At 35.1% G+C, this 15,304-nt stretch overlaps 1 protein-coding gene across 2 annotated transcripts; it reads left to right on the forward strand.

Annotated features, from left to right (window-relative positions):
* Positions 1–891: 891 nt before the first annotated feature.
* LOC106104235 (zinc finger MYM-type protein 3) lies at positions 892–15,067 on the forward strand. 2 transcript variants are annotated; one of them, XM_013284214.1, is made up of 20 exons: positions 892–1,076; positions 1,613–1,979; positions 2,489–2,913; positions 3,240–3,402; positions 3,660–3,815; positions 4,023–4,202; positions 4,559–5,824; positions 6,201–6,477; positions 6,556–6,664; positions 7,033–7,138; positions 7,495–8,148; positions 8,479–8,646; positions 9,112–9,341; positions 9,823–10,033; positions 10,601–10,726; positions 11,258–11,379; positions 12,012–12,150; positions 12,385–12,484; positions 13,250–13,425; positions 14,240–15,067. In XM_013284214.1, the coding sequence occupies exons 2-19, from the start codon at positions 1,658–1,660 to the stop codon at positions 13,422–13,424; spliced, it is 4,929 nt and encodes a 1,642-aa protein (XP_013139668.1). In that variant the 5' UTR covers positions 892–1,076; positions 1,613–1,657; the 3' UTR covers position 13,425; positions 14,240–15,067. The 2 variants fall into 2 exon arrangements, with proteins under 2 accessions (XP_013139668.1, XP_013139669.1); XM_013284215.1 differs by having other exon boundaries at positions 8,479–8,637.
* The last annotated feature ends 237 nt before the right edge of the window (positions 15,068–15,304 follow it).

Raw genomic sequence — 15,304 nt, forward strand, 5'->3', positions numbered from 1 at the left:
GCCCTGTGGGACACCAGCATTGATTGGTTTCAGGTCAGAGCATGCACCGTCGACAACGACCTTGATGCTCCGACCCTACAAGAAGCTGGAAATCCAGGCGCAGAGTTTCTCGTTCAGCCCGTAGGAAGGCAACTTCGAAAGAAGTGCTTTGTGCCACACCCGATCAAAGGCCTTGGCCACGTCCAAAGTAACTGCTAGGGCCTCACCCTTGCCCTCGATTGCATCCGACCATCTATGCGTGAGGTACGCAAGAAGATCACCAGCTGAGCGACGTTGACGAAAACCGTACTGAGAATCGCTTAACAGCTGGTGCTCCTCCAGGTACCTCATAAGCTGGCAATTAATGGTCGTTTCCATGACTTTCGAGAACAAGAGTGCCAACTCAGGAGCGCATGTCCTAAGCACAATGGGAGGAATACCGTCAGGCCCACTCGAGTTGTTGATATCGAGAGATTGCAGTGTCATACGCACTGATCTCTGACGAAAATGGATTTCCGGCATAAAGGTGTCACCGCACGGGATATTCGGCGGGATATAAGCAAATCGAGTCAGTCTATTAAACAACAAAAATATTTGCAAGCTGTACTTGGGCTGTACCACTATCGTTCTGGTACATTAAATTGGGTAATCTGGTATGTCCGCCTAGCGCGTTGAAAGTTGAAAGATAAGATAAAATATTATTGTGTTAGGTTTTATTTTTAAAATAAAAAAATGAAAAAAGAACATGCAAAGGTAAAACTATGCGTTATAAAGTATTACTTCACGCTTTTTTTATTTTTTATCTGGATTTTGCCGTTTTTACCAACATTGACATAAAATGTTCTCAACATTGATCATTTCATAATCTATTTGAATTTAAAAAAATAAAACAGAGCGGCTAACCAACTAATTTTAATCTTGGTTTTTATTTTTAAATAAAAGACATATTTTTGTTTTATTAATGCTTAACAAAATTACTTACAAGAAGTTTATTTGTTTTAAACACTAACATCCGCAACAAAAATCTGATAGGTTTATTTCAATATGGTGGACGTTTGTTGTGCTTTCCAGTGATCTGTTTTAATTTTCTCTTTCACGTGAGTACAAACAATTTGTGAAAAACAAAAATTTGCTAGTTTTCTGTAAAAGTATACAACTAAAAATGCATTAACCTTATAGTTCTATTATTCCTGAAAAGTGACGTTTGGTTTCTTCGCTAATTACAAAGAAATTGTCGCTAGCATCCAGGAAGATGCAAAATCATAAGATAATGTTTTAAACAATATATATAATCATATTAAGTATCTGCAGGAGTTGTTAAAAACAGTTCATTATATTATAAACTTTGAGAAATTAAAGAGCTTCAAAAAATACAGAAACAAATAAGCGCGGGATTATGTGGCTGTATGTTCGCATAGCGTCATTAGTATTGTAGTAGTTCATTGTAATGCACTAATTTGTTTTTCTGGTAATTATAACACTGCACTGAAGATTATTCTTCAATGTTCATAATAATACTGAATTGTTCAAACTTTGTACATTCGTGGAGCATTATAACCTAAAAATTATCACCGGTTTAGAATTGTATGTGGACGTACTAAAGTATGTAAATTGTTATTTTTTTGTTTTTCAGATATATGTAGAACTTTGAGGCCAATATTCCAATAAGATTGGAAACATGGATAATGATGAAAAAGTTCCTACGGTGTTGGAATGTCGTCCAAAAGACGACGGAGATGGTACAAGTAATGTTGACGATGATTCAAAAGAAACGGAAACTGCAATAGACGAAAATATAACTAGTGAAAATGTAAAAAGTGACTTAAAAGAATTAGAAAGTGATTTAGATAGTGTTAGTGACCTAGGAATTACAAACGAACCACCAAATCATGTGGACCATTTGCCCAGTGATAAAGAAGGTTGTGTGCAAAACAGTCTATCTAGTGAGACAGACAATATAGTGCCCTTAGGTAATGAAGAAAGCAGTACTGTGGAGCAAGGTACATTAATGCCCGGTTCACACTTGGCCAATACAGTAGAACAGTAGCAAGCTCCTTAAGTGTTTACACTCTGCCAGTTAATTGATGGTCCAATCAGAGTGCTACTGACCAACTGTACTAGTGTAGTGTAAACCGCTCATCACTGTAGTTTTTTGCAACAATATTTGGTAAAATCAACCCAAAGATTATTTTAATTACTTGGTGTTGGAGAAAAAAATTAGAGCAATACCATTGCTTAGTTCATTACTTCTCTCACATAATTCTAATATTCACAGTAATTATAATATTACAATCACAGAATAATGCCCATGTATGTGGATTATTTATCTTAAAGTTAACAGGGTTGTTTATAGCATTAAAGTTGACAGTTATCTGAGGAGTTTTATGACATTTGTGTAATTGTTGCATATAATTGAAGTTAAACACAATTTTTGCAGGAGTGGTCTAATATACACAAGAAATAATACTTTTAAAAACAAATGTTTAATTGTAAAAAAATATATTTTCAGAAAACAAAGAAGAATCTGAAGAAGTAGACAATGAAATAAATGAAATGAGTACAATTGACAGAAGTAATGATACAGAAAATGAGAATATACCACAAACACCATCAGAATCTGTATCACAAGATAGTATAGATTCACAAATAGAAGAAACAGAAAAACAAGAGGAAAAAATGGATAAAGAAGGAATCACTGATATTAAAGAAGAAAGTACAGGTTTGCAAGAAGAGAATACAGATGTAATAGAACAAAGAACAGATTCACAAGAAAGTACAGATACACAAGATGAAAAAGCAGATAGTAATGAGATGAGTGAAAAAACAGACTGTGTAGACAATGATGGGGATGAAAAAAAAGATGAGGTCGGAAAGCCGGAATTTGAAACTGCCCCAAATATATCAATTGATGAACCCCAAGATGATCATACTCAGGTACTGTAAGTTAATTTCTCAAATGAAAATTGAAATCTAGACTAATATTATATAGTTGAAAGATTTATAATTTTGTATGTTTGATTTGCGTAAAATCTACTGGGGCAATTTGCACCATTAGTAAGATAGTTTGTGATATATAAAACTATGAATTATCAATGTTTTTTGCACATTTTCTTTGAGAAAACAGCCAAAATAAAAAAATCGTGTATAATCTTTTAAAGCTATACTAATGGACAGAATAGAATGTTATTGATATTTTTACTCATTATAAAGTAGGTATTATATCCTTATATGTTAATAAAAATTAAATGTCTATTTTTCAGGCACTTGATCCATTTGATACTTTGTTGAGGGAACAAAATGATTCAGTGCAGGAAACTTCAGAAACAGCAACACAAGCAACTGTTAATGTATTAGATGAGGATGATGATAATGATGACTACAATGCTGATAATCCTGTAGATGAAGATGATGAACATAATGCAGGTATTCATTTCATTTTTAATGTCCACTTAATTAACATTTAACAAGTTAACGTTTCTTAAATTTCTAACATGTTTACCAATATTTTAGTATTATAAGTGTTACTCTTATTTAACTTAATTAAAGTTTTGAACTAATTAAGTTAATTTATGGTCTCTTTATTTACTTAGCAAAAGCTTGAAGTTATATTAGACAGGACATTCAATTTATTTCATTGTAAGAGATAAATGTTAATTATGGTCATGTATTATTTTGTTTAGAAGATGTATCACTAGAAGACAGTGTAGCAGAACTTGGTGAAGAGCCAGGTGCTGATGAAGAGGTATGCTTGCTTCCTGACACTGAGCGGGAGATATCTGAAGCAGATAAAGCTGAGGCGGAGAAGGTTCTTGCTGAGAAAAGAAAGCAGGCTGAGGGTAACCAGTACTATTATACTTCTATTATTTTATCAGAACTGTAGTGTAGATTTATTGTCCAAAACGCTATTACAGCAATACACAATAAGATATCTACATGTCAAAATAACCATATCTGAACAATGATTTCTTTTATTTTATGTTGGTACATAGTTGTTAGTCAATAATAATAATAATAAAATTATTGTATATTTTTTTCCAATGTAGCGGCTGCATCAGAATTAGCAGAATTTGCAGAATTAGCAGAAGAGAGTGAACCTAAAAAAGAGAGTGAAACAGAAGTAGAGAAGGAGAATGATAACACAGAGGAGGCAACAAACAGTGAGGCGGGAGATGCAGGACTTGAAGTAGAAGATGAACATGATGACCCCTCTCAAGAAAATGGAGGTAATTTATGTGTCACACAGTTGTTAAGTGCACTAAAAGGAAATAAATATAGTTTTAAATAAGAAATTACTTTCAACCCTTGGAATCAAAATTCACATACTTCCATCTTAGTATTCATAAATATATGTTTGATTACTATAGTGTTTTATATAATGTTTATGTAAAATACGCAATCTATTTTATAGTAAATCAAATAAAAAGCTAAAAACCCTAGATATAATGCAAAAAAGTATGAAAGTAATACCTTTGCACACTACAATTATCATTAGTAAGTAAGGTAATGAAGAAGACGATTGAAGTACTCTTGCCAGGGTGTTTATATTCCCACTTAATGCCATAACTTACTTATTTTCCAGATAAGGAAAATGAAAATGAAGAATCAGGAGATGCTAGCAGTTATGTGTTGAATACTATTCAAGAAATTGAACCTAAAACAAAAACCTGTTTTCAGTGTAATGTGGAAAAAGACTGCATTTACCATTTACCAAACAATGAAGATAAAGACTATATTTGTAGTGAAGATTGTTTAAAATCTTTTCTATCAGAAAGTCCGACACAAGCTCCGGTTGCCGACTCTACTTATGTTGTTGAAGAAATTAATCCAGAGTCACTTACATGTTCAGAATGTGAAGAAAATAAAACATGCTACTTCTATTACAAATTGGACGGAGAAGACACAAATTATTGTTCAATAAATTGCTTACACAGCATGATGGCAGATGAACAGGACAAATATGTTATAAAACGAAGAAAAATAGTACTAACTGAGACAAAATTAAAAAAAGCTTGTTTTGTGTGTCATGAGAAGAAAAAAAGTTCCTTCTCTATGTCACAGTATGGAATTACACAGTTCATTTGTGACCAAGCTTGTGTTAAAAATTTAAATGATTCAGAAAATGGTAGATATGTGTTGGTAAAGAAACGTCCTGTGCCAAAAGTTAAACAAACAAATACCTCGCAGATGAAACCACCATTGTTAAAATTAAAAGTAATAAGTAATGCAACAGATAAATATTTGGATGAGGCATATAAGGTACAAAATAAGACTCCCGCTATGATACAAGCAGCTAAAGATGAAAGGCAACGAACATTTCTCCGTTCGTGTACTCAATGTTACTTAATGTTGACATCCGAAGAAAGGATGTTGACTTGGGAGACGATGGACTTTTGTAATGAAGTATGTTTGGGACGGTATCAGAATAAGATCGGAGCTAGATGTGCAAATTGCAACTGCGCCGTGCAGCATACTAGTTTAGGGAAATACTGCGTTAGATTTGGATATGACATCCGTCAATTTTGTAATTCCACCTGTTTAGAGGAATTTAAAAAATCCTTGAAAATCTGTTGCTACTGCCAAAAGGATATATCGGCTGGTTTGCAAGGTTTTCTAGCGCCTGTGGGTGATAAAGGACAGTTTAAAGACTTTTGTTCGCAATTATGTGTAGAAAAGTTTGATCATATGAGTAAGAACCCGGTCCCTGCCCCAGTGTGGGCTAAGTGTGCGGTATGCGCGCTGCGTAAAGCGACCACTATCGAGGTGGAGATCAGTGATGGTGTGTCACAGAGGCTGTGCTCCGATCCTTGCTTTGCTGCCTTCAAATTTGTAAATCATATCTTCCCAGGTGAGTTATTATTTATTAATATAACTAAATTTATAAACTATCTAGCTGTTCCCGTGCAAATTCATCTGCTTGGAATTGTAAAAAACTTTATTTGCAAGTGTCAATATTACCATCACTATAATAACCTTGCTTCCTTATTATTGGCAGCTTGTAGTTTATGGTCCCTTTCCCACATGAAGGTTTTTTTCCAAATTATTTACCCCTTAAGTATAATAGCGTGAAAATGTATAGCCTAAAGCGTATCGTAAGTGTAGGGCTTTTTATTAAACAAAGAGTTATTAAAAAATATGCTGTGATTGAAACCCATCTATTCATCTCAACAGTCCCATTTTTAATATTAATGTGGTGTTGATATAATTTTTTTTTACATTTCCAGATCAATGTTGTTGGTGTAAAAAATATTTTGAAAGAAAAATACCAAAATCGTTTACGATCTACGAGAACTCTAGCCCACAATGTTTTTGCACCAAGTCCTGTATGAACGTGTACATCAGCAACTCTCGGCACATAGTACCGTGTAATTGGTGTAAAGTGAAGAAGTACAATTTCGACATGATACGACGTGTTCAAACAAACGGACAGATAGTTTTAATGTGTTCACTAAATTGTTTGAATCTTTATCAAGTATCGGTTAATGCTGTTTCTTCCAGAAGGTAAGTAAGTGTAAAAAAGTGTGTAGTAAGTAATTTTCTATTAAAAATGGATTAAAACTCTTATCATTATGATTTCAGAACAAAATGTGACATGTGTAAACGAACCTCGTTAGCACAGTACCACTTAACAATGTCAGATGCTACAGTGAGGAACTTCTGTACATATCAATGTGTTATGTCATTCCAGGTAAATGTTTTTACCAATATATACTACTAGCTTTTACCCGCGACTCCGTTTGCACAGAAGAAAAGTTGAATTTTTTCTAGACTGGTCTATATCTGTGCTAAGTTCCAATAAGATGTGTTAAACCGTTGTGGTTTTATCAAGTAATAGTTAAATCAAAGGTATCCTGCGGGGTATCCACACATTTCCGGGATCATAGGTTCTTTTAAACCATGTTTTACACCTGTACTAAATATCACCAAGATTAATTTCGCAGTTTTGGAGATACATAGTAACAAATATCCATCCATCCATTCACCTTAAGTTTAGGAATCATAATATTGGTATAAGTAATTATAGTTTGTAGTATTTAAGTGTTCTTTTTATTCCAGGGTCAATACGCAAAACACCCTCCACTTGTGTCAGGGGAAGCATTAGAACAGACTAAGGCTGTACCGACCGGCGCGCCCAGACGAACATATCCTTCGTCTAAAAATGGTAATTATACCTTTAAATAACATCTTAACTAGTACTGAAAAGTATTATAATAGAATTTAATAGAAGTGACAGGTTATAATAAGCCTTTTAAATTATTTGACCTTTGTAAGGCCTTATAGCCTATCTATGATTATTCATAGACTTTTTAAAAACAGACAGGTTTATATCGTCAATTTAAACACTAATTGTCAAAATAAATCCATAGATAATCAACAATATTATCAGCAAAATGGTAATATTTCAATTGAATTCTATTATTCAATCACGCATCCTATCTTACTACTATGATTTGCATTGTGATTGTGTAATATATGTTTCAACATTTTAATTAATGTACTCGTCATAATTTCTTGCAGCTGCCAAAAATATCCAGCGAAACTCATCGTCATTGCCGGTTATATCGAATGTGCAGTCTCTGGCGCCCCCACAACCTGCAGCCGCGGCTGCGTCTAACGCACGCTCCAAATTAAAACGCTCCGGACAGGCCCCACTCACGGAGCCTGAGCCCACGCCCCGCACGCCCTCGCCCCCGCCCCCGCCACCTAAACCCTTAACTCCGCCCCCGCCTCCACCCCCCAAAGTATACAACCACGTTATAGTGAAAACATTACCCCCAAATGAAGTCGCCAACAAAGCTACTATGACGAAACCTATGATGGTGTCAAAAGGTGTCTCATGCCGGCCTCATCCTTGTACAAAGGAATGTCAAACTGATTCAAGTTTAGAACGGAAAATACTAATACCCATTCCAGTACCTATTTATGTACCCGTACCGTGTGCGATGTGGTCTTTACCCTTCCCGATACCCGTACCAATTCCGTTACCGATACCAACTCCGGTATTCATACCGACAACGAGAAATTCAGCAAAGGGTATTATGAAGGAAATCAATAAGATTCATGATAAAATGCCGACGGATCCATTTGAAGCGGAACTGCTGATGATGGCGGAAATGGTGGCTGGTGATAAGAAGAAGGATCATAGCGATTCAGATACGGATGATGATAATGGTAAGAATTTTATATGAATAGATTTAATTTTGAATTTTCATAGTGCTTTTGCGATCGACTTCTCTTGCGGGGAATAAAAAAAAATTGGTAATATGTAATTTAATTTTGTAATGGTTACACAAATTTTGATAAAGCAGATTTTTATCGCAAACAAAATTGAGCTATATGTGATCGAAATAAGGTATAATTTTACTTTTACACAAGTTTTCCATTTAATAGAACGTGTAGAATTAAATTAAACCTTATTTCAAACTTATAAAGTTCAAATCTCTGTTTTCCAACCAGGTTTGTGTAAACGAAATCACTAATAGTGTCTGTTTTTGTTGTTAGAAGACACATTCAGTCCCGTGGCCGGTATAGACGGCAACAACGCTTTCGGTGAGGACATGCTGCAGATGGCGCTCAAGATGGCCACTGAGTACGAGGACCAGCCGGTAGACCTCGAGTCCGCGATGACTGCGAATACTATCACACCCAGCTCGCATCCCGGTATGCCCGGTATGGACAACATATCGTAATTCATTACTAACTGAAATCATAATGTTGTAAGGAATCGGTCATTATTTAGTATAGAATTAACTCTAATTCGGAATAAGTGTTTTAACATCACTGAATTACTATTTTATTACCTTGTGTTTGAAGACTATGTTGATTTTATCTTCCTTATTTTCGATATTAACCGTTTTCCATTTTGGTTTTCCGTTTTGCACATTGGTTGACATTGAGTTTTTGACCGAGTTCCCATAAGAAGGAGGTCTCAATTCGTCTGTATGTTTTTATGGTTTTTTTTTTATGTGGTGAATATAAAGACAACTTTTTCGGTATGATTTTATCCGTTCATCTAATATTCATTCTTTATATAATACAACCGTAGATAATGTTTAAATCAGTTTTACAGCCTGATATAGATAAAATTGTCTAGGTGAAACGTCATAATTTCTCATTTAAATTGTATTTATCAAGGTCTGGAAGGCGAGAGTATGCACGCGCATCAGATGATGGTGCTAGAGCAGCAGCGCGCGGTGGCGGCGCTGCGGGCGACGGCGCCCCGCAAGCGCGCGCCGGCACCCGAGGCAGCGCCCCCTCCCGCGCGCGCCACGCGCTCCAAGCGCCGCCGCGCAGACCCCGCGCCGCCGCCGCCGGAGCCCCCGCGGGAGCCCGTGGAGAAACCAGACGCCAACATGTGCCTCAAGGTATATCACTACACATTCTGACATCATCATAATCAGCTTTTGTTTGTCCACTGCCTTCCGCATACAAAGACTTCTCGAAGTACGCACGTAGTCATAAACAAGTCTTCATCTTCATCTTCATCTTCATCGCCATCATCTACTAGTGAGCTAGTAATGTCTGATGTGTGTTTTACGGCCCATTCAATGTTCAACACGTGCAAACGCCAGCATTCGCTTCTTTCCTCTCTTCGGGAATGTGTAACCCCAACCATGAATTTAAAAAATCTGCCGTACTGCGGAAAAAGATGGAACTAATTTCTTTGAACATTACAACATTATAAATAAGATGATTGAAGCGCCCACGACATATTTATATTCTTGGTTAGGATGTAATTAATTAAATTATTATTTGTTAACAGAAATATCTTTAAGCTTTATTCGCGGTGTCACGGTTCAAATGGAAATTGCTAGAAATTTTTACTTTTCTTTATCGATCTTTCAGTATACATTCGGTGTGAACGCGTGGAAGCAGTGGGTGATGACGAAGAACGCGGAGATAGAGAAGAGTTCTATACGCCGCAAGCCCTTTAAGTCCGAGATCTTACAGCTTACGGCTGATGAACTCAACTACTCGCTGTGTTTGTTTGTGAAGGAGGTGCGCAAACCTAACGGCAGTGAATACGCACCAGATACTATTTATTATTTGGTTTTAGGTTAGTATTCTATCGTTTATACTATCTATGGCATGTTCAATATTACATGTTATAAACATTTCTGCGGGTAGTCACATAGAAGCACTTGTATATTTTTAAGCCCACAACATTTGTTCATTTAAATTGTTTAAACTATCGTGAGACATTACTTTAAGCGAAAATTAATTAAAAACGGCTCAACTCACGCTTTTTTCTTCCGGTGACGGCCGTCACCGGAAGAAAAAAGCGTGAGTTGAGCCGTTTTTAACATTTGTTCAGTTAAACTCAAAAGTTACAGATAAACTGTAAGTACTAATTGCATGTATCTTTACCTATATATGCTCAATTATCATTGCTTTAATGTTTTAGATAAATATCTCGACTAAACTTATAAATTACCAGCTGTTGCTCGCGAGTTTGCCCTATTAAAAAAAAAAAATGTTACAAATATATTAACTTTCTAACAGGCAAAGAATTTTTGAAATAAACTTATTAGTTTTTGAGTTATTTCAATACATACAAAAAATACAAATCTTCTTTATAATATTATTATAGATTTGATTTTTAATGTATGTATTTTTGTTACAGGAATTCAACAATACTTATTTGAAAATGGCAGAATAGACAATATATTTACGGATCCATATTATGAGAAGTTTACAGACTGTTTGGACGAAGTCGCGAGGAAGTTTTCAGTTTTATACAACGATTCACGTAAGTGTGTAAAATTTTTTATTGCTAATGTCAAAATTCAAATGCATAAATGACAAAAAAGACTTTTGCTATTGGCTAACAAAACCGTTACCATGGCAATCTTGCTTTGCTCTTATTGGTTTGTAGTTTTTTCCCTTTCCGCGAGACATTTTATTCCAATTTATAACCCAAATGAATTATTAAAAAAAAAACTGCTGTGATTGCTGACATCAAAAAACAAATCAAAGCATGTATTTAGGCCTAATTTTAGCCCCTTTCCTTAAGATTATATAAGAGTATATTATTTTCACCTTTTCTTAAGATGACTGAGAAGGAATAGTGGATTTGACATTTTTGGAGGAGACTCATAGGAAGGGGAAACTTCCTCCTGTGTGCGTCTTGGTGCGGCGGATTTAGTTGGCCGCTTGCTCGCTTGTCATCTTATAACATTAAAAAATGCTTTATATTAGTATAGATAGAAAGCAACTAATGTGCCTGTAGACTAGTTTTTTATATTAGTAAGGCTGTAGTTAATAATTATATAAATTTCAGAATATATTGTAACAAGAGTGGAGGAGGAGCACCTGTGGGAGAGCAAGCAGCTCGGCGCGCACTCGCCTCACGTACTGCTGTCCACACTTATGTTCTTTAATACGAAACATTTTAATTTAGTGGTAAGTATTATTTGCCTTACTATATTTATATTACATATAGATTTACGTTAGACCACAGATATCTTACCAATCTATACTTGGGTTCGAATCCCGCCATTTACCAATGTGATTTTCGATTTTTCGAATTTTCATATGTACATAATTTACCCGACGTTCTTACGGTGAAGGAAAACATCGCGATGCTACCTGCACATATCGGCAAAGAAATTCAAAGATATGTGTGAAGTCAACCAACCTGCAGTGGGCCAGCATGGTTGACTATTGCCCAGTCACCCCTTATTAGGGTAGGCTCCGAGCTCCTCGGTGGGGGCGTATAATGAGCTGGTGATGATGATGATGGATGTTCGTGGCCTAGTTTTGCATAGATGTAGAGGATAATCTCGAAGAACACAAAGACTACTTACGTTTCTTTTTTATTTCGCGGATATTACGCGGATGGGGTCGGGTGCGAAAGCTAGTTTTATTTAAATATAGTAATCTATGTTACTCAGTGATTACATAGCTATCTATTGGTGAGAAAATATTTCAGTACATACAAAAACACAAATCTTTCCTCTTTATATTAGTATAGCTTACATAGAGGAAAGATTGACCTTAGACAACTTAGATAATAAATTGAATCACATTTGCAGACTGTAGATGAACACATGCAGCTATCATTCTCGCATATAATGAAGCATTGGAAACGCAACCCCAACCAGCCCGGACAGGCCAAGATGCCAGGATCCAGGAATGTCTTGCTAAGATTCTACCCGCCCCAGTCTGCGCTAGGTAAGTATATTACATAACAAAGATATAGTTAATTTTATAAATATGAACTTCCACCAGTCGCTTGAGAAAAAAAAATCTAGAGAAAAATATGATTTATATAACCAGTCCTATTTGCATTTTACTTATTATGTAAAAATTTTATAAACCCAATCAATAAAGAGTTGTGCTATAATATTTATAATACGATGAAGTATTTTCTGTGTCAAAATGTTAAAGTTTTAAATAAATTTACAGAAGCGAATTCAAGAAAGAAAAAAGTATATGAACAACAAGAAAATGAAGATAACCCACTCAGATGTCCTGTGAAATTGTATGAATTTTATATATCAAAATGGTAAGTTTCTTAATTATTTTTAATATTCACTTGCTACCTATATTCGCAATATAGAGTTTTACGAAATTAAACAATTAAATACAGTTTTATAAAAACAAATACAAAAAGTTATGTACAATATAATATCATGTAAATGAAACTGCTTAGGAATAGCTAGTCTATAATCTTTCTTTTTCTTTTTTTTCTTTTGATTCTTTATAGTTTTCTTTATCATTGAATTATATACTTTTATAACTATAAATAAAAACCTGTCATTGGCCTTACTATACATAATACTCAACGTTTAAGTGTTTTATATATGTACGCTGTTGGTTTTTTTAAATAAATAAATAAAAAATAAAAAAAAAATAATGTATCGAAGGACATTGATTTCATTGTAGACCCGTAATTAACTTTAACACTCAGCCCACCTCTTGTCAGAATGGCGCGCTATTCTAATACGTCTGAATGACATTGACAGCTATCATAGCGACAACGTCTATGGCGTTGACCTAGGGTTGCGCCGATTTTCTTATCAGTTTTTTTTAAAGAGTATTTTATTTATTGTCTCTTTTGAATACATTTCATGGAAGTCTTGGCTCCTTTAGTAGTAAAGTAGGTTGCCCTGTGTCACAGGAGCCAATTCCTTACCCAGTACTTCATTACAATTCATTTAATGTCTACATAAAGAAATATATTACGATTAAGTATTTTGAAACTGATAAAAAAGTTACAAAAAAAACATATCAGATCTTTAAATAACTTGTTTGTGTTGAATATTTGCAGTCCTGAGTCTGTGCGCACGCGCAACGACGTGTTCTACCTGCAGCCGGAGCGGTCGTGCGTGCCCGACTCGCCCGTGTGGTACTCCACGCAGCCGCTCAGCCGCGCCGCGCTAGCCAAGATGCTGCACCGCGTCAAGATGGTCAAGGAGATCAACATCGCGCTGCTCACCAGCTAAGGTACAGTCACGAACATCACCAGTGTTCCACTGTCAGATAGATTTACACCGTACAGGCAGTAAATACCGAACAATACATGTTTTTCCCGACTAAGCATTTTTACCATTATAACGCGATGAACATACTAAATTAGTACACGTTGAATCACTACCACGTTCGCGTGTGCTTACCACCATACATAGCCGTAGTTATCTTACTAATATTATAAATGCGAAAGTTTAGATGCATGGATGAATATATGGATGGATGTTTGTTAGTTTGTAGCCTAAACGACTGAACGGATCTCGATGAAATTTGGTATAAATGTAGTGGATAGTCTGGAAGGACACATAGGCTATTCACTTTTGTTTTTTTTTTAATTCCACGCGTACGGAGTCGCGGGCGAAAGCTAGTTATAGGAATAAACTACAACATTATCTTTTCACTACGGTGTTTTATTTCGTATGTACGGATATACATTGCCCTTTAAAGTGCACGCATACGAATGTTTGAAAATCACTGTTTTGCATTTGTCTAGCGCTCGAAGTGCAACACTTCGTAATAAAAAAACTTAACACTTTAAAAACCCTTACGTATAAATATAAACATTGATGCATTTGTGCTATTGTAACGTTTTTATAATGCGGTTTATAAAAGCGCCTATGTAGATGGGGACTTAGTCGTTCAGAAAGCAAACCCCATAGACAAATTGAGTTTCGACTAATGGTATCGTTAGTAGAATCAAAACGTATGAGAATATAAGTTATGTGGCTTTTAGAGCTTCAATAATTGTTTGAAAGGGTTCTTAAAGTAATAACTGAATTTTTTTTTTCAGATTTCACAATAAAGTCACTAGCTGACTTAGAATATACATCAGTGTTCACGAGGATCCTCATAAACCTGCGGCCGTTTTGAAATCACACGGATCCTTGTATTCTGTGAACGAAGGCGTCATCTTATAAAGTACTAATAGTAATGTATATTTTTTCTACTTGTATATCAATCTGTGAAGAAACATTAAAATGTTACTTTATTGGGTAGAGTTAATAAAACTATTCATTTAATAAAATTAGTTTAAGTGCTCTGTGCGGGACTGTTTTTGTATGTACAGATAATGGTTATAATTCTACCAATTTTATATTGTATCCTCGTTTATATTTATAGACTTTGGTGATGTGGCATATTGAAGTTGAACATTTGTTGTGTTAAAGAAACATTTAAATTTTGTACATAAACGCCAAGCGATTAGCAATTGACAAGTTTCTTGGCCCTAAGTTGTGTTATTCCAATACGAAATGAATCTGTTCATTTTGACTACTATAATGAAATTGTGTATTGATAATGTTAGTAAAATTCCAGATTATTTTGATGGAAATAATGCGCCTGTTTTTTTTTTAAACGAAATATATTAGTATATTATTTTCACAGATTTTTTATTGATATATAGAGTCAGATTCGTATTATAATTTAAGTGTAATGGCATCAGTAAGGTTTAGGTAGGTTACTGCTGTATAAAATGAATACTGATTCTCATATATTTGACTTTTATTTTATCCACCATTCATTTTATTTATAAGTTATCGCTAATCAATCTAGGCTGATTCGCCGGTCGTAATTACGAGAGGCAAGCTGCCTTCAAAATGCACAATAAAAAAAAATCCTATCTTTGTTTTTTATTTATTCGTAACACCTCAATCAAGAAATGGTTAGTGAAATTAATCATTCCTTTTACAACCGTTTTTAATTTGCAGACTTGACGAAGTAGGCACTTTATTTCCGTTGTACTTGTGGGCTATAAACAGCATTATACAACTGTACAACCCAATCGCACTCGGTAAATTTCGACGTGATCACCGCAGACCTAGGCACGTTCTTGACTTCCAAGACGATGCAATTACAA

This window comes from Papilio polytes, unplaced genomic scaffold (genome assembly GCF_000836215.1).
Source record: "Papilio polytes unplaced genomic scaffold, Ppol_1.0 DF823691.1, whole genome shotgun sequence".
NCBI lineage: Eukaryota > Metazoa > Arthropoda > Insecta > Lepidoptera > Papilionidae > Papilio > Papilio polytes.